This window comes from Astyanax mexicanus, chromosome 17, assembly GCF_023375975.1.
Source record: "Astyanax mexicanus isolate ESR-SI-001 chromosome 17, AstMex3_surface, whole genome shotgun sequence".
Classification (NCBI taxonomy): domain Eukaryota; kingdom Metazoa; phylum Chordata; class Actinopteri; order Characiformes; family Acestrorhamphidae; genus Astyanax; species Astyanax mexicanus.
Genome location: NC_064424.1, coordinates 18,876,670 through 18,899,842, shown reverse-complemented (window position 1 = coordinate 18,899,842; position 23,173 = coordinate 18,876,670). Strand labels below are relative to the sequence as shown.

The 23,173-nt window shown below is 39.0% G+C and overlaps 1 protein-coding gene across 2 annotated transcripts in view; it reads right to left on the bottom strand.

Moving 5' to 3' along the window:
- The window catches only part of LOC103034923 (actin-binding LIM protein 3), a 135,123-nt gene that overhangs the window by 54,641 nt on the left and 57,309 nt on the right, over positions 1-23,173 (bottom strand). For both annotated transcript variants that reach the window (XR_007425027.1, XM_022676244.2), the window contains exons 3-6: positions 15,055-15,238; positions 7,545-7,660; positions 3,769-3,895; positions 1,508-1,601 (exon numbers count right to left, since the gene is read on the bottom strand). Coding sequence is in view for 1 of the 2 variants with exons in the window: in XM_022676244.2 (XP_022531965.2) it covers positions 1,508-1,601; positions 3,769-3,895; positions 7,545-7,660; positions 15,055-15,238 (521 nt within the window). In the remaining variant the exon portion in view is untranslated. The remainder of the gene's footprint in view (positions 1-1,507; positions 1,602-3,768; positions 3,896-7,544; positions 7,661-15,054; positions 15,239-23,173) is intronic.

Sequence of the window (23,173 nt, the reverse complement as noted above, 5' to 3'; positions counted from 1 at the left end):
CTTCCTAACTGAAACATACAGTAGAGGCAAAGCATAAGAAGTTCATGAAGGACTTTCATTCATCATCCTCATCATCATTTAAAGTACCAATACACTGCTAATTACATTAATCACAGCTGTGCCTGACCTCCTTTCATGACTTTGAGGTTCCACATCAGAAGGACAGTACAGAGCTTTTATAAACGAATGAGGAGAGAAAGAGAAGAATATTAAAAGGTTAAATATTAAAAAAGAATGAAAAAGGAAATAAAGGTTGTGTGATAAAAGATGGTGCTGAGAAAAGGTGCATAAAAAAGATCATTAAAAGGTATTAAAATAAGGGTACATAGATGAACAGTACTAGTTAAGACGTTATTTTTGGTCATTGCACTCTTTTAACTAATGTCTAAATTATTATTTTTTTTAACATTTTTAAACATTAACATTTATTGATGTTTAAAATTGTCTTAACTAGTGTCAATTAATAATTATAGTATTTTTCGCACTATAAAACGCTCCAGATTATGAGGTAAACGTCTATTTTCTGATCTATTACATCTATACAAGGCAGATTATAAATGGCGTTCAGTCACGTAAACAAAACTGTAATGCTTAAAAAAAAACATTTTCTTTTTCAAATGAGTCAAACGAGAAATGGGTGTTAATCTACACAGATTTCTCTCCTGAAAACTGTTTTTTTTTGTTTTTTTGGAAAGCACTTTCATTTATTTACAGTACGCTTAGATTTATAGGTTATCACTTACGCCCAACAGCACTACGCTGAGGAACCCTGAGTGTTCTGGTAAACCAGAGCGATAATAGCTAGCGGTTAATCCCACGTAGCTTGTTTTAACATGGTAAACACACAGACTACAGTCCAATGAAACTCACCTCTGAACGTCTAAAGAACTAACACTTAGCATGGTTAGCATCTAATGCTAATGTTGCTCCAGCAGTGCTATCCTGGGGTTAGCTGCAGGCTACAGGCAGATAATACTCACCTCTGAGCAGCGAAAGAGCTAGCGCTTAGTGGCTAATGCTAATACTGCTCCAGTCTGGATGCTGGTGCAAATGAAACCCCTGTATAATGCTGTTTTTTTTAGTGGAGTGCCTCTACTGCTCCTTATAAACTTACTGGAAAAATTAATACATAAGGTGCACTGGATTATAAGGCACACTGAAGATTTATGGAAAATGAAAGGGTTTTAAGTGCATCTCGTAGTACGAAAAATACGGAATTTGAGACATTATTTATCAATTAACAATGTTTATTACTGTTGTAAGTACTTTTATTTGTAACCCTAATTATTGTAAAGTGTAACCAAGATAATGAAATGCCTTTTGTCCAGATGATGTGATAAAGCTAAATAAATAAGTAAAAATTTGGCAAAAAAGCAGTGTGTCCCTTCAAGATTATAAGACGGCAAATAAACAAGACTACTTATGCTCACGGAACACGGAAACAATCTTAATTGTAATCTGCTGAAGCAAATAAACAGATAAGAAGGCAAGTGTTGGCAAAGCTCACCTCCAGCACTCTTCCACTGATGTATTTGCTGCAGGTTTCACACCTGATGCCGAACTGACTGTGGTAATCTGACTCGCAGTATGGAATCCCATCTCTGTACGACACAGACAAATAGCAGAAAGAACAGAGTGATCAATCTGTCAGTGTCATTCTTTTGCAATATCTAACATCTCATATTAGGCCATGCAGACAGCCCACATTGAAGCTTTTCTTCATTTTCTTTTAAAACATTGAAATATTTGAGCCCTGCTTTTTTAAACCCAAATCCAGGGTTTACTGACGGTGTGAATTTGATGAATCGATGCTCTTTGTTTGCAATAGATCAAATATAAAATTTCAGATTTGAGTGTATATGTAGTGTGATAATTATGTCTTATTAACTATGAACACATATAACCCTATAGCTCATAGGTCGGCAATAGGCGGCCCGCGGGCCAGATGCGGCCCGCAAGCTAGAAACATCTGGCCCGTGAGGTTGAACTATAATGAAAAAAAAAATTGGACTGTCCGTCTCAAAAATGCTCTTTATTTAGAAACTTAATTTTCCAAAACAGAATAATTTATTAAAGATTTTTTGATAGAGCCACGGGCTGTTAGATAACTGCTAGCTTCTTTATTCTGTTATTTTTTTTATTTGTTTGGTTTTTTTTATTTAACAAACAGGTATATCATTAATAGCGCCCCCAATGGTCAGTCCACAGATTTCACCCACATCAGCCCACTTGAATGTCTGCTTGTCATTTTAAGAGCCCCCCCACCCCCAAGTGCTTGTGGCCCGCCATGTAATGGCTTGGAAACAATCTGGCCCGCGGCCAAACTTAATTGCCGACCCCTGCTATAGCTTGTGTGTCTAAAATGTTAAATGTACTTAAATTTAAACTTCATTTTACTTACATTTACTTAAAAATATTATACTAGTGATTGATTAAAACATGTTCTAGGAGTGCCAATATTGCACGATAATGGCATTTTTTGGAAGTATTATGGTATCACCTGGCAACGAAGGCTGATGTAAGAGCTACATTATGGATGATTTGTTTACAGTTTTTTTTATCTAGTAATTTCATTTTGTTGATCAACTTTTCCTATTTATCACATGGCACTATATTGGCTAAGACTTGGCATTAGTCATAGGGAACTGGACCAAATGTGGTTTATACATGGAAACTGGAGAGTTGGCTAAAGCAGTGTGGGCCAATTTCTAATATTATACTCGGCAACCGGAGTGTTGGCACAAGCTGTTTGGTTTAAATCCCATTTTATACTCGGCAACCAGGGTGTTGGCACAAGCAGCTCAGGTCGATTCCCATATTATACTCAGCAACCAGGGTGTTGAAACAAGTGTCTTAGGTCGATTCTGGCAGCTGGGGTGTTGGCCCAAGCTGTTCGGGTCGATTCTCATAATATACTCCGCAACCGAGGGGTAGGCAGAAACGTCTTGAGTTGATTCCTATATAATAAGTGGCAACCAGGGTGTTGGCACAAGTGGCTTGGGTCGATTTCCATACTATGCTCAGCAACCGGGGTGTTGGCCCAAGCTGTTCAGGTCGATTTCCATACTATACTTGGCAACCAGGGTGTTGAAACAAGCGGCTCGGGTTGATTTTCATACTATACTCGGCAACCGGGGTGTTGACACAAGCGGCTCGGGTCAATTCCCATATAATACTCGGCAACTGGAGTGTTGGCACAAGCGGCTCGGTTCAATTTCCATATTATACTCGCCAACCGGGGTGTCGGCACGAGCAGCTCGGGTCAATTCCCATATTACACTCAGCAACTGTTGTGTTTGCACAAGCAGTTTGGGTCGAATTCTGGTATTTTGGACATAAATGGGTCTAGATTCAAACCAGAGTTGACCCAATGCAACACAGGCTCAGTGTGTGGCATCTGGCCTGAAAACTTGTGCTATCTGGGCAGTGCCATTTATATCACATTATAGCATTCCCTCTCATGCATTATTGTTTTTTCAGGTAAAGAAAACTGTTAGTGTTACATGAACACTAGAATTTTTTAAAAATCTAATAATAATTTATTTTTTTTTTATCAACTTTTTCTTATTCAACACGTGGCAGCATTGGCTAAGACTTAGCAACAGCCATAGGGAACTGGACCAAATATGGGTTATACATGGCAACTGGAGAGTTGGCTAAAGCAGTGTGGACCAATTCCCATATTGTACTCGGCAACCGGGGTGTTTAAAATGTATGTAGATACAAAGCTTTCTGATGATGAGCAGAAATCACACTGTGTGGACCTACTTGCTGATGTACTCTCCAGTTAGAACTGTTCCACAGGTCTGACACTTGAAGCAGCTGACGTGCCACTGTTTCTCCAGAGCCAGCAGCGACTGACCCTGAGTTATCTCCTCCTTACACCCCGCACACTCTGTCACACACAAAGAGAGAGAGAGAGAGAGAGAGAGAGAGGATAAATGAGCAAAATGAAGCAGCAGAGATTGTATCAGGCAGTGTGCAAGGGTAGTTCACTTGGATTTCAAGGTCCTTTTCCACACAATGAGACAGTATGGAGGAATGTTTTAGAATGTTGTAGGTTACTCATGCAATAGACTGTAGTTACAGACCACCAAGTCCCTGTAGACAAATACTGTTGAGTGAGTTGTACAGTTTCTTATCTTCGTTGAAAATATTTTTGTCACAAATATTTATTACTTTTTTTTTTATTTGTACGAAGGCTAAAATGCAGGAATTTATGTATCTAAATACATTAAATTACAGAGTAGTCCAGCAGTCTAAAGCGCTTCCACTATGATTGTGAGACCATTGGTTTAAATCCCAGTCATGCAGCTTGCCCTCAGCTACCAGAGCCCTGAGAGAACACAACTGGCCTTGCTCTCTCTGTGTGGGTAAATGGTGCTCTTTCCCCTCATCACTCCAAAGAGTGATGTTGATCAGCACAAGGCATCTGTGAGCTGATGTATCGGAACCAAGGTGCTTGCTACTTGGCAAAGCAGTTCGAAAAGTGGCAGTGGCTAACTTTACATGTGTTGGAAGAGGCATGTGGGACAATTGGTCTAGCTTAAAAAATGAGAAATACATTTTTTTAATTAAATAATTTTAATACACCATATTTCTGTGTTGGGTTTATATTGTCTGCAATTAAGGATGTAAGAAAATATTGAAAATAGTAAAGTATTGTGATATTATGTTTTGCAATACTACATATTTTTTTTTAAAACACAGCATTAATTTTAAATTAATGGTTTACATGGACACAATGGTGTCAGACAGTGGTAAAAAAGGAAAAAGTAAAGATTTTTTTAATCCAATTGTATGCAGATTACGGTGCTGATACTATGAAAATCTTAATATATCCTCTCATTTTGTAACGCCAGGTTATTGCCAATACACAGTCATATCTGCAATGAGCCAAGTAAAGATAAAATATAGTGTTTTTTATTATTTGCATTTTACATACTGTCCCAATGTTTTCTGACTTAATAATTGTGCAAAAAGTTCATTTTAAACTAAATTTGCATGTTATTACACTGTAATGACATCGCTTGGTCTATTCACTTGTAGCTCTTTGGTAAACACAGCTTTAGCACACACACACACACACTCTGACACACTGCTGAGTTCTACTCTGCTCCCGCTTTAGCCCATCTGGCTGCATCCTGCAACATCTGCTTCAGGAGGATAATCAAAAGGCAAGTCATGCAGAGCGCTCACTCTGTACTGACCCAGACCACAGCGAGGAACAATGCAGCAGGAGATCGTACAGCGAAGTCACAGTGCACACAGTACAAAAAATGAAAGTAAAAGTGTGTTTTCTTCCCGCAATGCAGTGTTTGCATTTCTGAACACCAATATACCTCACTCCCTAAAGGGAACTGGGGCCTGACTTTTCTAATTTAAAAGGTGCAAAAATATCCCTTATTTCAACAAGAAAAGGCTGAGGATTTTACATGGGTATTCATGAAAGTATTCAGCCCCCTATATCAAAACTTAAAGGAGAACTCTGGTACTTTGGGTGTAGTAAAACATGATAAAGAGTACTTACCTTTGTTGAATAGCCCACCTCCATTCTCCCACAGCTTTCCCAGATCCAGCAATGTTGTGCTTTTTGTCCAAACAATCTAGAATGGGTTTTAATGGGGCATATTTTGCCCCTGCATATAAACCGCTTGTTACACCGTTATCCAGGCTTAAAGTAGATCCACACCTTACTGATAGAATTCAGAGAGCCTTGACATTTAAACATGGTTCGTGCCTTTCGAGGCTGCAACATTACGTGCTCGTCACCCTATTAATCATGACTTTCCTTTAAGATGGCAGTGCCCGGAGATGTAGGTGACAATACGGGTTGTAAACAGTGGTTTTAATAAACTTCTTGTGCACTTTTAAATTTCTTATTGCCTCGTTTTAAATGTCAGGGCTCTCCGGATTCTACCAATGAGAGGTGGAGCTACTTTGAGCCTGGGTATCGGTGTAAAAAGCAATTTATCTGCAGGGGCAAAATATGCCCCATTAAAACTCATTCTAGCCTGTTTGGAAAAACTGCACAAAATTGCTCGATCTGGGAAAGCTGTGGGGGACAGCAGAGGTGGGCTATTTAACAGGTTAGTAAGGTTAGTAATCTTTATCATGTTTTACTACACCCAAAGTCAATTTTACACTGTAGTTCCACTTTAATAGAATTACATTCTGCTGCAATTACAGTTGCAAGTCTTTTTTGGAATATCTTAACCTGCCGTGAGCATCTAGAGACTTTTAGATTTTTGCCCATTCTTCTTAGCAAAAGAGCTCAAGCTCAACCAGGTTGGATGGAGAGCGTCTTTGAACAGCAATTTTCATGTCTTGCAACAGAAGCTAAATGGTATTTAGGTCAGGACTTTGCTTGGACCATTCTAACACATTAATATTCTTTGATATTAAATTAAACTATTCCACTGTAGCTCTGGCTGTATGTTTAGGGTCATTGTCTTGCTGGAAGGTGAATCTCCTTTCCTAGTTTCAAGTTTTTCACAGCTTCCAACAGGTTGTCTTCCAGGATTGCCCTGAATTTAGCTCCATCCATCTTCCTATCAACTCTGACGAGCTTCCCTGTCCCTACTGAAGAGAGAGAAAGCATCCCCACAGCATGATGCAGCCACCACCATGTTTCACAGTGGGAATGGTGTAGTTTAACTTTGTTCTCATCTGACCACAGCACCTTCTTCCACATTTTTGCTGGGTACCCTACATGGTTTGTGGCAAACTGCAAATAGCACTTCTTATGTCTTACTTTCAACAATGATTTTTTTTCTTCTTGCTACTCTTCCATAAAGGGCAATATTTATGGATCTATCGATTGCACAACTTATAGTTATCTGTCCTGTGGACAAATTCTCCCGCCTGGGGCCCATTTGTCGTCACACTGTGTTTATGTTGTGTCACATTAAAAGTAGTATATAACACTTTTAGTTTACTACATAATTTGAACAGACAAACTGTCCCTTACACTGTGCCAAAATTTCTTGATTAATGGACCAATAGAAACTCTCAAAAATGACCTGAAACAAACTCTTTTTACATTGACTTCCATTGAAAGTTTAAAAAGTTTTTTCTCTCTCCTGTAAAGTTGCTGTTTGGAGATTGAGGTGTTTTTTTTATTGGACAGTGACGATATGCAAAATGCTTTGCTTTTTACTTACATGCAGTACCAGAAGCTGTGTGTGTGTATGTGTCAGAAAAATGATAATACAGTACCAGGCTTCGTAAAATCATAAAAATAAAAAAATGCTACTGCAATTTGTAATGTTATTAATTTGAAGCTTAAAAAACTAATAAATTCATATTTTTAGCTTAACTGAATGCATTAACACGTTAAAATGGACAGCACTTGTTGAAATCTCTTTTACAATACTGGATTTGTCTCTCTAAACAGACGTTTCCTTGCATCAATCAACTTTTGGACAAATGTTTGCTTTAAATCACATAAAGGTGGATCACTCCTATTACAGCGGGCACCACACCGGTTGCTGTGATGTGAGGTGATATAGAGTTGCCTGCTGTTGTGATGGAGGAAGACTTACGGCTGGGGCCGTGGATCTTGACGGGCTCGTTGCTGCTGATGAGCGTCTGTGAGCACTGCTGACACACACACTTCTTCCCACAGAAGGTCACCCTGTCTCCAATGGGGAACGGCTTCCTGTGACACAGTGAGACGGAGCATGTCAGGCCACACATAAGCACACGCACAAACCTGTCCTTATTAATGATGCTCATTGAACAGCTCTTCCCATGGCGGTTTCATTATAATAGACATTTACTGCTTTAGATATTCTCCTGTTACAGGACTAATAATCAGTTGACACCTTTTTTACCCAGGAGCAGCAGATCAAATGACTTAATAGACAGATAGCACGTATGTGTTTGGACAGGCATGAAATCACACATATTTAATAACGAGGCAGGTCCTGAGACACTGCAGTGGGTGTCAGACTGAGATTTGTTAGAAAGTCTTAGTATAATCTTGTTACTACAAAAGCGTGACAAAGAAAAGCAAGGGCAAAGACTGTGTGCTAATATCCTTTATTCAGTTTTCTGCTCATCGTCTCGGCTACAACTACTACTACGTCTGTGTTTGATATCTCAATACGTTTATTTACAGTGTATTTTAATACAAATGTTTCCAAACTTGTAAACTGTAGAATTAAGTGTCCTGAATAGCATTTGCTTCAGAGTTTTTATTTATTTTTTTAATAATTTTATTTCTAATTTTCTCACAATTTTGGCTAGGCCAATTGTCCCACCGATTCAGCTGCTACTTAGCTGTATATTGCCAAGCAGAAATGATGCCACAACACCAGGAGGGTGAAAACTAGCACACTGAAGCAGCATTGCCAAGTAGCTTCACAGCACGCTCGGAGGAAAGCCCAGCGACTTGGTTCAGATACATCAGCTCACAGACGCCTTTTGTTGATCAGCATCACCTTTTGGAGTGATGAGGAAAAAGAGCGCCATCTACCCACCCAGAGAGAGCAAGGCCAAGATGGCAAGCTGCATGACTGGGATTTGAACCAGCGATATCCTGATCATAGTGGCAGCGCTTTAGACCGCTGGACCACTTGGCGGAAGATTTATACTTTTTAGATTGAGCTTCTTTAGTTTTCTGCAGAGTGACTCTACACAGCAGCTCAGATGGTTCCAAGGCAGATGTTTCACGAGACACTGTGGCTTGATTTTTTTCTTGATGTTTTTAAGGTATGTCAACATAAAGATTATACACTCCAGCTCTGATATTTACATGGCTTTTCTGATATTTACATGGCTTTTACTACAGTGACTCTACACTACAGTTTGAATGTGTTTGAAAGTCCTGTCACCAGAGTCCCTCTACACTGCAGCTTGGATGTTTCCAAGTCCTATTACTAGATTGACTCTACACCACAGCTCTGATCTTTCCATGGCTTTAATTGGAGTGACTCTACACTGTGGTATAGATGTTTCCGAGGTCCGTTACTAGAGTGACTTTACTTTGTGGCTTGGATATTTTAAGGCCCATAACCACTGTGACTCTACACTGCAGCTTGGATGTTTCCAAGTCCTATTACTAGACTGATTCTACACTGCAGCTCTGATCTTTCCATGGCTTTCATTGGAGTGACTCTACACTGTGGCTCAGATGTTTCCGAGGTCCGTTAGTAGAGTGACTTTACTTTGTGGCTTGGATATTTTAGGGTCCATAACCACTGTGACTCTACACTGGGGCTTGGATGTTTCCAAGTCCTGTTAGCAGAGTGACTCTACACTGCGGATCTGATCTTTCCATGGCTTTCATTGGAGTGACTCTACACTGTGGCTCAGATGTTTCTGAGGTCCGTTACCAGAGTGACGTTACTTTGTGGCTTGGCTATTTTAAGGTCCATAACCACTGTGACTCTACACCGCAGCTTGGATGTTTTCAAGTCCTATTACTAGATTTACTCTACACCACAGTTCTGACCTTTCCATGGCTTTTATTGGAGTGACTATACCCTGTGGCTCAGATGTTTCTGAGGTCCGTTACTAGAGTGACTTTACTTTGTGGATTGGATATTTTAGGGTCCATAACCACTGTGACTCTACACTGAGCTTGGATGTTTTTTAAGGCTGTCACCAATGCGACTTCACACTGTGGCTAGGATGTTTCCAAGGTCCATCAACATACTGATTCAAATGTTTCCAAGGCCAGTAACCTGAGTGACTCTACACTGATCACTCCAGAACTCGTCCGCACCATCTGTAACCAAAGTCATCTTTGCAGCCGAGCTCTGAGGCTAATTACTGTGCGCTACCACTGGGAAGATGGAGGAGATTATTCCTGCATGAATTTGGATCTGATTATGCTTATGAAACTCAGCTAATTCTTTTCGGAGGAAAAAGGATGAATTTGGTCAGAGAAAGCAATTAACTGCTTCCCCGTCTAGGAATAAACCATCAAAGGCAGTTTCACAGACCAATTAAAAGTAATGACGAGGGCTATTCTCCCAGCATGAGAAAAAAACATGAGAGAAAGGGGGATCGCATATTCATCAATTCACACATTAAAGAGCTTGTTTTGCACATCTTTCCTATCATACATGTGTTAATAATAATGTCATTTGTACACATATGCTATCAGAGTAAGATTAAGAGATATGACAAATATTACTGTACATTAAGAAGCTAAGAGATACAGTATTGTCATGTCCTGGGCCTGTTTCCTGTCTGTCCTCGTGCCTGTGTGTTATCCCCATGTGACCTGTGCTCCCCTGTGTCTCTTGTCAGTAGTTTTCCACCACGTGTTTCTCATTTGTAGCTCCGCCCCTTCCCCAGGTGTTTCCAATTCTAGTGTGTTTCCTGTTTGGTTAAATAGACCCCATGTGCCACTTGTACCTCGTCGGTCTTTGCACTAACCCCTGTTGTTTGTCTCTCCGTGTCTCTTTGTAATTACAGCCTTAGCCCTAGTTCCATGATTATATCTTCTTGTTTATTTCTTGTTTCCTATAGTTCCCTGTTTATTTCCCTTGTTTCTCCCCTTTGCCCTGTATAGTTTATTTATTCTAGTCTAGTTTAGCTCCTTGTTGTTTGTCCTTGCATATATTCCCTGTTTGTTTTGTTATTATTATCTCTTGTTGGTTTAGTTTATGTTCTCTTGTTTCACTGGTTTGTTTTGGTTATTGGTTATTCGTTTATCTTTATTACGTGTTTACTTGTTCCTTGTTTATTTGTTATTTATTTATTAAATTATTTATTTCACCCTACCTGCACTTGCGTCCGTCTCCTCGTCTCCCTGCAATGTATAGTAAGACATTTTCGATGGATGATATATAATAATAATATTTAGTTATTCAGCTATAGAATGTATATACATTTTTGTACTATTATTTTCTGCAATGCCAATAATGCATTTGGATGAAAACTGACAATATCCATGATGCATGAATTATATTTTCTGCCAGGATAACAAAAAAGAAAAAAAAGGTTTGCACATTCAATAACAAAAACATGCAATTGTATTTGAATTATATCTCATTATGACTCACCAAAAAAATACAATGTGCAGTTAATGACCCATTTGTGTTTGTAAGTAAAATATAATAATATATTAAATATAATAAAGTTGATAGAAAAAAAACAATTATATTTTATTATTAGTGGTATCAATCGATTAAAATTTAATCTGATTAATCACAACAATATTCTGTAATTAATAGCAATTAATCACACTTGTTCTTCTTAAAATGCAAGTTTTCATAGTGAATATTTAAATGTAAATAAAGGAATGAATGTAAGAAATTAAAAATGCAGTTATATTTATATTAGTGCTGTCAAACAAAGTACTAGTATATACTTGCATGTTTGTGGGGAGATAAAACCAATGTGAGGCTGTAAACAGTGTTTTTTTTTATAAGGTTCTTGTGCACTTTTAAAGTTATTAATGCCTCGTTTTAAATGTCAGAGCTCTCCGGATTCTACCAATGAGGTGGGGAGCTACTTTGAGCCAAAATAACGTTGTTAAAAGCAATTTATCTGCAGGTGCAAATTATGCCCCATATCCTCCACTATAAATCATGTTTGGACAAACTGTAAAAATGACTGTATCTCAGATGGCTGTGGGAAAACGGAGGTAGACTATTCAACAAAGGTTAGTACTCTTTGTCATGTTTTACTACACCAAAAATCAATTTTACACCAGAGTTCTCCTTTAAAATAATTACATCTGCAGACAGTACGTTCATGAATCTATCATTGGTCTGGAGGCTGGATCCAGTTACAGTTAGTGGCAGGGGGGCTACAGCTCAGTCAGGGTCCTGTGGACATGCACAGGTCAGCACTCACTGACCTCTTAGTGGCTGTTGGCCAACTGAACCAACTGGTCTTAGTCAGCTACCTGTTCATTGCCAGCATGCCAAAGAATCCCCAGTTGGTCTGAACCCTAACACACACCAACATGCTCAAATTACCATACACACACTATTCATGTTTAACCCTCAGAAATCTACCTATTACTGTTGTCTTGCTATTCTATACAACACATAACTATATTCTATACAACATTAAACCACAGTTAGTTCTGACCCTGTAACGTGATTGCCTGAGAGGTGTTTTTTGAGTGCCATTATCAGCCAGTAATGCACTGTAACCGAAGCTATCCATGTATTACTCCGCCACCTAGCAGTAACCTAGCGGTAACCTAGCAACGATGCAGTGCTTACAAACCAAACAGCGCAGCTACAAATAGAGCAGCAATGGAACTATTTTAATTTGTGTTTATAACCAAACAGATCGTATTTTCTCGTCCTCTTTAACTCAAAATCTTTCAATAAGCAGTGATAATGGAACTGTGGTATAATCGCAATAATACACTTGAGGTCCGTACTATAACGTGTATTATACCACAGTTAGTCCTCATTTAAAGTTTTAATTTTGTAGACACAATGGTTTTGAGTAGAAAGGATAATATGAAAGTATTAATTTTTTGGGGAGTTATATTTACAAGAATTCCATTTATAAGAAGTTTACATATGTCACTATTAAGCCCTATCGAGATGGGATTAGTTTCTCTGGGGGTACTGGGGTAATTTTCTCTTTTATAGGGGGAGGTGATTTTATTCCTGTCTGGAATGACCATGTATGTGTTTTTCTCAGACGTCCTCTGAGTAAACTACAGGCAGAATTAACTACTTTTTTTCGCTAAACTCCTTTTAGCACATCTTTGAGTTTAGCCACCTCCTGTTTAATAAAATAGCTAGTTGTCCACTGCCATGCACCTTAATTACACTTTGGGCATGCGTTTCCATGGAGACCATGTAAACACAACAGCGAGTGGAAATGGAGGAGCTACTGAACGCGATGTCATGTGACCGAAAAAGCAAAAAAACTCACCGTTACTCCTCTTTTTTTTATTGCATTTCGCATGCAAGGGTTTTATCACTGAGTAGAAGTGTGAAATATTTTTCACAGACGTCCCCCTGAGAAACTAATCCCGTCCAGATAGGGCTTTAGTATAATGATTGGTATACTATGTTACAGTTCTAACCCATTTTAGATTTGTTTAGAATGTTTTAGCACAACGGGATGAACGTAACACTATTATTATTAAGTGTAACAAAACTTGTAAACTTGCTTTAGAGTGCTGTAAAAGCAATTTTGGTAGATTCTTCTTTAAAGGCTAGGCTGCAAAGTGGCCACCTGGGTTGTGCATTATTGGTGAAACACTTTATAAAGAGATGGAGTGATAGTGTAGCAACAATACTGAGCTTTCAGAAAGGGCCTTTTATCCACAATGTGCTGTTAAAGGCCTTAGAAAAGGCTTTTAAATCTTTGCAAGCATTACTAAATAAGAAAACAGCTAAAAACAAAGCAAGTAGTAAAGATTATTTGTTTGACTTTGTGTGTGTGTGTGTGTGTGTGTGTGTGTGTCCTGGCTTCCTAGTAGGTCCGTCTATTCGTGTTCTGTTCATCTAAAGCCAAATGTAGTGTCGGCTCCCCTGGCAGGCTTTAAATAGCCTCACCGCTGCTGTACACCAGCCACCTGCCTTCCAGCAGCTTCCCTGTGTGCAATCTGTGGATCTGTTCAGCATCACTGGATTATTAGTAGAAATCGCTTAGTATATCCAGAACCAACAGCTGTCATATACAGTCCCTACCGTCCATCATGCGTTCTACTCAGTATAGGAGTCTGGACTTCGACTACACTAATGCTGAGTTATGGGATTACGTCACAGGCTGAAGTGAGCGGGTCTGACGTTGGGATCCAGGCCTGGGGCTGAGTAATGCCCCAGTTTGTTTAGATGCCAGGTTCAGAGCTGAGACCCTTTCCTGCACTGTTCCGCTTTTAAAGGTGAGACTACCTTCATAATGTGAGCTGATGCTTCTGGGGTTTGGGCAATAAAGACACAGTCATCCTTTTACTTGACTGTGAACATACTGGAGGAAGTGAATACAGCTCAAAAGATGGCTTAAGCTCTTCTACAAAGAATTGTGAAGTAAGCAGGATTTTGAATATACAGCTCTAGAAAGAAATAAGACACCACTTAAAAATTATGAGTTTCTTTGATTTTACAAAATTTAAAACCTCTGGAATATAATCAAGAGGAAGATGGATGATCACACGTCATCAATTTTTTGCACCAGGAGTGGCATAAAGTTATCCAAAAGCAGTTTGCAAGATTGTTAAAGGAGAACATGCCAAAGTGCATGAAAACTTTATTAATATGAACTTGTTTATTTTGCATTATTTAAGGTCTGAAAGCTCTGCATCTTTTATATTTATTTCAGTCATTTCTCATTTTATGCAAATAAATGCTCTAAGTGACAATATTTGTATTTTGAATTTGGGAGAAATGTTGTCTGTAGCTTATAGAATAAAAAAAAACAACAACATGCAGGGTTGGACAATGAAACTGAAACACCTGGTTTTAGACCACAATAATTTATGGTCACAACGGACAGTTCTGGTGGAAACAGGAGAGTTGAGGTGCACATTGAATTCTGCCGTGATTTGGGCAGCCATGGTTTTATGTTTTTTGGATACAATCCGGGTTAGCACCCGAACATCCCTTTCAGACAGCTTCCTCTTACAGCGTCCACAGTTAATCCTGTTGGATGTGGTTCGTCCTTCTTGGTGGCATGCTGACCCTGGATACCGTGGCTCTTGATACATCACAAAGACTCGCTGTCTTTGTCACAGATGCGCCAGCAAGACGTGCACCAACAATTTGTCCTCTTTTGAACTCTGGTATGTCACCTATAATGTTGTGTGCATTGCAATATTTTGAGCAAAACTGTGTTCTTACCCTGCTAATTGAACCTTCACACTCTGCTCTTACTGGTACAATGTGCAATTAATGAAGATTGGCCAGCAGGCTGGTACAATTTAGCCATGAAACCCTACCGCACTAAAATGACAGTTGTTTCAGTTTCATTGTCCAACCCCTGTATACCGATGTGAGCCTGGTCGCAGGCATGCTAACATCTCGTTCTTGGTGCTGAATGAGCCTGATCCAAAGTTGATGATCCATAGTTTTTCTCTGACCCTATTTGTTAAGAGCTTTTGTTGAGAAGAGGTTTTCATACCTGCATATACTGCAGACGAAGCACCTGGGGTGATAGGTGCGACCCAGTGCTGAGACCACCTCCCCGGTGATGAAGTCTCCACAGCTGTCGCACTTGGTGCCATACAGACGCTGGTAGTCCTCCGTGCAGATGTACTCTCCACCCTTCTGGAAGAAGCCGGAGCGAGCCAGGTCACAGCCACACACTGCAGAAAACACACAGGAAAGAATTCTTCATTCAGATTTACACAAGCAGATGAATAATAACCATCATTTTATATAATCCCATTAGTTTAGACTGATTCATTTGGAGTGCACAAGATGGCGTCAAATGAGAGCCTTCTGAGGACATAAATCTTAAACGCGAGGCTGAGTAAACACATTAAATAAATATGCTTTAAGTGAAATGAGATGATCAGGACTGAGCTGTTTTTTTTGGCTCTTATATAAGAGTCTCATTAAAGCTGCAGTAGTGGTCTGAAGCATCCTGACATTAATATTAAATCAACAGACACTCTTCCTGAAACAAAATAAACAAAAATACTATATGTATTTTTTCATTCTGAATGTTTTGTTGGTTAACTAGTAAACAAAGTTTTGGTTTCACACAGCAATTTAGTACCTCTAATCATGGGGGCAGTTTATAGATCCACCCTTGAACTAAAAGAACCAATCAGTTTGCTGCTTGTGCAGAGGAGAGTTAAAATGCTTAAGGATTGCTATTCGTTGTGGAGATGTGCGCAGGCGCAGCAGCCATATTTTTTTTTCAGAGACGTAAAATATGTTGTTCAAATGGCAATAAGACCCTTAGTTTTGAGTGTTTTGGATTTTTTTTTACTTGCCTATAAAGACTTTGTGTAAAACCTAAGGAATTTATCTATGTTCTGTCATCATTAACCACATGGGCTGTATCTCCCTGTACTTGACACTGATTGGTTTGTAGAATGTTGTCAGTTGCCCTCATATTTATTTTATTTCTGTTCATATAGTTACAGATACATAAGCATTTGTGCCTATGCTCTGACATGCTTATGACAAAGTACACTGAAGAAAGTGTAAACCATCCAAAAAAAATCTTAAAAATCTTACATCATGCGCCATCCACTTTACAATGCTCATTGCTATTTTTCATGCCTTCTGCCTGCTTTGTTTAAATAACAACAATGCTTGTGAACATATCTGCACCTATGATCATGGTGGTCTCAAAATTAGGTGAGTTCAGTCAATTTCAGGCGTATTGCTATCTTCGCAACAGAGAACACAGGTGACCTACTGACTGAATACAACCTAGGCGGACATAAACAGTCAGACATTCAATGCTATCTTGGAAGAGAATTGTCAATACTGGCGCCTTAATCTACAGAGTTAAGCGCTTATGTTTATTTACAGTAAGCTTAGATTTCCAGATTTCCACTAAGGCTGGGTGCAGCAGCATTAGCATTAGCGGCTAACCGCTAGTAAATGCCATTAGGCAGCGCTACACTGAGGAACCCTGAGTGTTCCAATAAAGCCAGGGTGATATTAGCTAGTGGTTCGTCCAGCGTAGCTTGTTTTAACACGGAACGGCGAAGGAGCTGGCGCTTAGCGCAGTTAATGGCTAATGCTAATGCTAATGCTGCTCCAGCCAAGGTGTGGGAGAACTAAACTGATACTCTTGTATAATCCTGTGTGGCTTTACTGTTCTTTAATACCTGACTGGTAAAAATCATACATAAGGCGCACCAGATTATAAAGTGTAAGGAAAATGTATGTTTTTCCCTCAATCTTCACATTCAGTCTTCATAATGTCATTATTACAGACATGGTTCTTCGTAGTTCTCCTTTCAGCACAAGGATATAAACCCTCTATACTCATATTACTGGTTACACCCTGTGGGGATACTTCATCACCCTCTAATGGTAATCTCTACTACTTAAACTATCTTTAATTATTAACTGTGAAAATATATGAATCAGCCAGCTTCCTACAAGGTTCCCACATAAAAATCTAGTGCTGTTATGTTCATTAGCGAGTGTTAGCCCTCAGCTGACCGACACATCCGCTGTATATCCACTTCTATAACCCTGCTCAGTGTGAAACCTGATTCCCTGAGCTGTCTCTGCCATCAAACTGTCCGCGGATAGCATGCTGCTGCATGCACGCTTCCCCAGAGGCCAACACGCCACATCCCTGCGCTCTGCAAGCAACACATATTACATCAGTCAGGTGTGTGTGTGTGTGTCTTTCAGTGGAGGTCATGCCAGAGGACTGAACAGTGCTCCTATCTCTATTAATCCAGCCTTACCCAGGACCCTGCGGCTACAGTGTTCCCGAGCAGGCAGCTGTATTCGCTGGGTAACTGATACCCTCCATTTACTGTATGCAAGCGTACCAACCCACTCTCAGCCAGGGCTGTGCTGCTGATGGGCCAAAAATATCTAGACTGTATATAATAATGTACTGAAAATTATCGAGTTTTATTTTAAATATCAGATAAAAACTACAGTTAAATACACATGTATTGGTACCCTTTGTCAAAAGACACATTTTGCTATTGTTTTTAAAGACCAAGAGACAACTCAACAGTGTGGCCAAGTGTTGAAAAAGCCCTATCTGGGTGGGATTAGTTTCTCAGGGGGACGTCTGTGAAAAATATTTCACACGTCTACTCTTGTTTAAAAAAACTCTTGCTTCCGAATGCAACTGAAAAAAACAGGAGGACCAGTGAGCTTTTGGCTTTCTCAGTCACATGACATTATGTTCAGTAGCTCCTCCATTTACACTCGCTACTGTTTTTGCGTGGATTTCCGTGGAAATGCTCACCCAAAGTGTAATTACGGTAGGTGGCAGTGCACAAATAGCTATTTTACTAAACGCGAGGTGAGAAAAAACAGTAGGTAATTCAGCCTGAGAAAAACACATATATGGTCGTTCCGGACAGGAATAAAATCACAGGGGACCCCTCCTCATAAAAGAGAAAATTACCCCAGGCCCCCTTAAGAAACTAATCCTGTCCAGATTGGGCTTATGATTTAAAAAAAAAAAAAATCAAATCATTGCAGACCGTGTGAATCCAATATATATCATATTTTGTCTTTTTAGACTTAATGTCATGTATTAATAGTTTAATTTATTAATAGTTTAATTCTGTGGTGTGGGGTTCCAAGTGGTCGTGCAGACCATGATCAGAGGATCGCCGGTTCGAATCTCGATCATGCTGCTTGCAATCAGCAGCCGGATTCTAAGAGAGCTTTCTGGGTGGGTAGATGACGCACTCTCTCTCTCTCCCCACAACACTTCCAAGGTGATATCGGTCAGCACAGTTATATTGGGGGCATTACTAGGGGGAGTCCTAGTGAGTGGGTTGGATAGTTGACCTTGTCAATTAGGGAGAATATGGAGTAAAATTTGAAATGAATTTATAAAAAATAACAGGGGTTGTATATGGGCTTGTAAAACTGCATCTGAACACATATTTATTATTTATTCATTACAAAGCAGCAAAAAATACTTGATTAATGCATTTTAAGCATTTTTAACAGTCTATATATCACATTAGCCACTTCAGTCTTTAATTTTTTTCAAAAGATCTGATTGATACTGTTCAAAAACATTGCAATTCATCATCCTTCCCCTGAAGCGATGTGTTTTTCCTTTAGTACTTCCTTCACTAAGACATCTGTATCAGATACACCCCTGCTCTATGTCTGCCCTCAGTCAACCAGCCAGGCTCTGACACACACACACACACACACACACACACACACATAGTACCACCCAGCTACAGCTATTGAAGTGCCAAAGACGCAAATGGCAGCCTGTGCCACCCCAGTCACCACAGAGAAGAAGCTTTCAAGTCTTTCCACAGACATCTGCACGCCCAACAGTTTACCCTCGCTTTCCGGGCCCATGCATAATTCAGCAGCTCCATAAATAACATGTGTGTGTATGTGTGTGTGTGTGTGTCCACCCTTATCCACACTGGGCTGATGTGGAACTAGCTCATGGAAGGTATGTACAGCCTGCGCCTGTGTGTGAACGTTTTGCTGTTTGAGTGTGTTGCGAGCGTAGAGGTTGATTATGGATTTATCAACAGCCAACAGACACAATTAAAATTCAGCGCAGCGGGACGGACTGGTCAGCCCTCCTCTCCTCCCCTGCCTTTCTTTCTTAATGGCATGCAGTGCAATTACTTTTATCGCTCCTCAGTGTGCATATATGTGTGTGTGTGTGTGTGAGAGAGAGAGTGTGGGTGGATGTGTGACAGGAGGCCTCGGCAGGATGGATAGTGGAAGAGCGCGAGAGTAGTTATCTCTTGCTCCTGTTTGGGATTCGATGCCGCTGCTGAGAGGTGTACCCTGGTATCTATTCACTGCCATGCTAAGCAAGAGCTAGACACACAGGTTTATATTATTTCCAGTGCATCGACTTCTGCATAAATTTCATAAATTACTGAACCTAGATTTAAAGGGTTAGTTTGAAGAAAAATTTAATTAATATGATTCAACACATGCTGGTTGTTTATCTGATGGTCATTTTCTTTATGTGAGATGCAATAATAATAATACTAATACTAATATTGCTAACAGACACTGTCAGACAGGATTGCATGACTCAAATCAAATCAATTTAGGATATTATTAGTATACACCTTATAATTTCAAAATATATCACTAATTAAGAGCTATAATTTTAAGCCTTTCAAAAGGGTGTAATTGCATTCCTATGCAATTATGCAGTCATTATTACACTGGTCTTAAAATGGCAATAACATTGTTTATAGCAATTATCACATATATAATTTATTGCACTAGTTCTGTATATAAAATATAATAATTCTGTCATAAGTTAATACTATCCTTGGTTTTTGTAGTACCAGAAGGAACCAAGAACTTCTGCTGTCACTATAGACATGCAAGACTGTGAATTCTCCAAAACGTATGGGGCAACATAGTAAATCTTGAGAAAAAGAAGAGTTAATCATAATATCAACTCAGGGAAAGGTGTCTGCTGCAACTTTTTGGGAAACAATCCCAAAACATATATTTATAATTAGGTTTCAGCATGCAAACAGAATCAGAGAGCACACAGAGTGAAAAACACTCAGATTAGTACAGTCAAGGTATGTATATTTCATTAAAATTAAACAAACATTAGCTCAGTTAGCTCAGATACTGCTGGTGGTCCATAATTAAGAATATTAGCACATTGAGTTCAGCAACTTCTGTGGGTTTTTTTTGACACACAAAGTTTCATGCTGGTCTGAAGTGTGTAAAATATTAAAATAGCAGAAAAAGGTGTCTTTTGTTTAAATTTAACTTTTATATACATGTAAAAGAAATTGTTTATAAAATGGTATAAAAAAAGATAAAAATAGGTATTTGTTGAACTTCAGTGGTACTGGTAAGGATAAACAAATGTTCTGTGGTTGAGACATCCCTACTCAGCACATTGAATGGTATTATTCTGCACACTGCAGAGTAGTTTGAAAGTTTTAAACATTTCAGCAGATTTGAAGGCCAATATAGTGTGTAGAATGGTGTAAATAGGAATTCAGGCAGATAACACTTACTGTATTTTACGAACTATAAGGCGCAGCGATAATAAGGCACGTTTTTCGCTATAATAGGGGGTGTCGCAATGTTTTCCTTCTCATTCAGCAGGTAAACAAGACTGTAAAAAAAACAAAGAAAACAACATTTTCTTTCAAAGTCAAACGAGCGCTGGATGTCAATCTACACAGATTTCTCTCCTGAAAACAGTTTATTTGGGTGAGTAAAGCGCTTCTGTTTATTTACAGTATGATTAGAGTCCCAATATTTTCAACAGAGAGGTTAGCAGCAGCGCTAGTCCTGGTTAGCAGCGCTTAGCATTAGTAAATGCCACTCGACAGCGCTATCAGCTAGCAGTTTGACCCCTGTAGCTTGTTTTAACATGGTTAACATGCAGGTTACAGTCCAATATACTACCTCTATATTAACAACAAACAAACTAATGCTTAGTGAAGTTAGTGGTGCTAATGCTAATACTGCTCCAGCCTCGGTGCTGAAGAGAAACTTCACTGAAACTCCTGTATAACGCTTTACTTTAGCAAAGTGGCTTTACTGCTCCTTACAATCTGACTGCTACAATTTGTACACAAGACACACCGGATTATAAGTCGCACTGATGATTTTTTGGGAAACTTTAAGGATTTTAGGTGCACCTTATAGTGCAAAAAATACTGTACACTGAATGACAGGAAACAAGCAAGAAACACAGATCTGCAAAACTGAGAAACTCATCATCAACAGCACATTTCTGTTTACAAAATCTTTCTTCAACTTCGAGATCAGCTCCAAAATCAACAAAAAATAAAACAGAACTCACCATCAAAACACATAGCACAGAAAAAAAAAATTATTGTCAAAGCAAAGAAAAAAAACATAACAGGTTTAAAAAAAGTATTTATATATATAAAAGCACTTTTCCTGATGGGAGCAAATGTAGTTCCAATTGACTGATACTATTTGTACATGGAAAATACACTATTTTCATATTGGTACAGCCCCACCCAATTTTTAAAATCTTTTCAATCTAGTCTCAGGCTAGAAGTGATCTTCTACTAAATCAAAACTTCCCTTCAGATTTTTTTTTACATTTACATTCCACTGCGTACAGTTTTATAAGAAACTAGAGGACCTGATCCTGGATCAGAAATAAGCCTTATTGACACAAAACAGGTCTCTACAGTCATACAATCAATCAGAAAGGTTCTCTCCCTCCAGATTGAGAGTGACAAGAATTATCGCCTAAATGAGTCATTTGTCAAATTTTAGATGCTATAAAACTAGCTGCAAACGTCTGAGTTAAGTGGATGTGTGCTGTTTTGCTTTCCTTTACTTCTTCTTACACTAAACATGCTCTATAGCTCTGTCCCCATTCTTTATTCATCCTACTTGCTTAGCATGTTAGCATACAGGCAAGGCTCAAAACAGGCTAATAAAATGCCTTAATCTTGGTTTTTATACTCTCATCACCTGTCTATGGACAGATACATTTTCCCCAGTACAGCTGTACAGCTGAGGACTCAATATGAACACATATATACAGGGATAATATACTTAGTTTGGGGAGTTAGCAACTAGCATGTTTTCCTTTCCTTCCACTAAATGCACTAATATGAACAGGTATAATATACTTAGCTTGAGATATTAACAACTACCATGTTTTTCTTTTCCTACCACTAAATGTGCTAATATGAACAGGTATAATATACTCTTTTTGGAGAGTTAGCAACTAGCATTTTTTTTATTTTCCTTCCACTAAATGCACTAATATGAACAGGTATAATATACTTAGTTTAGGGAGTTAGCAAATAGCATGTTTTCCTTTTCCTTCCACTAAATGTGCTAATATGAACAGGTATAATATACTTAGTTTAGGGAGTTAGCAACTAGCATGTTTTTCTTTACCTTCCACTAAATGTGCTGATATGAACAGATATAATATACTAAGTTTGGGGAGTTAGCAACTAGCATGTTTTCCTTTTCTTCCACTAAATGCGCTAATATGGCTCTGTTTCTGCTCTACTTTCAAACCACTTAGCTTGTTGGTGTGCAGACAAAGCTCAAAACAAGGTAATAAAATTCCTTAACACCATAATATTGGATTTTATATCCTCAACACCTGTCCCTGGACAGCTATATATTACCCCAGTACAGCTGAGGACTAAAGGAGAGCAGGTATATAATATACTCAGTTTGGAGAGTTAGCATGCTAGCAGGGTTCAGCTGGGGCTAATTAAGAGTTCATAGAAGGTTTTTATTTATTAATTTATTTTTTCAGCCCTCTGTTCCAGCATGTCCCTGGATAGATATACTGTTTTTATATATTTATTTAGGTTACCGCAGTTAAAGCCCTGGTGGTATCTGCATGTATTGAGCGCATTTATTGGGTCGAGACACATAAGGATTCTCTCAGCGCCTCGCGATGCTGTATGGCTAGCGGTGTGGGTCTAAACAAAATCAATACGTTATCTTTAGGGAGACAGGGAGAACACTCAGCCTGAATGCTCAACATAGTGCATTACATACTGAGCTGTAAGAAAGGGGAAATGGGTATATAAGGGTTAAATTCAGGGTAATACCAGATTTAATAGTATGTCAGAGAATGCCAGAGA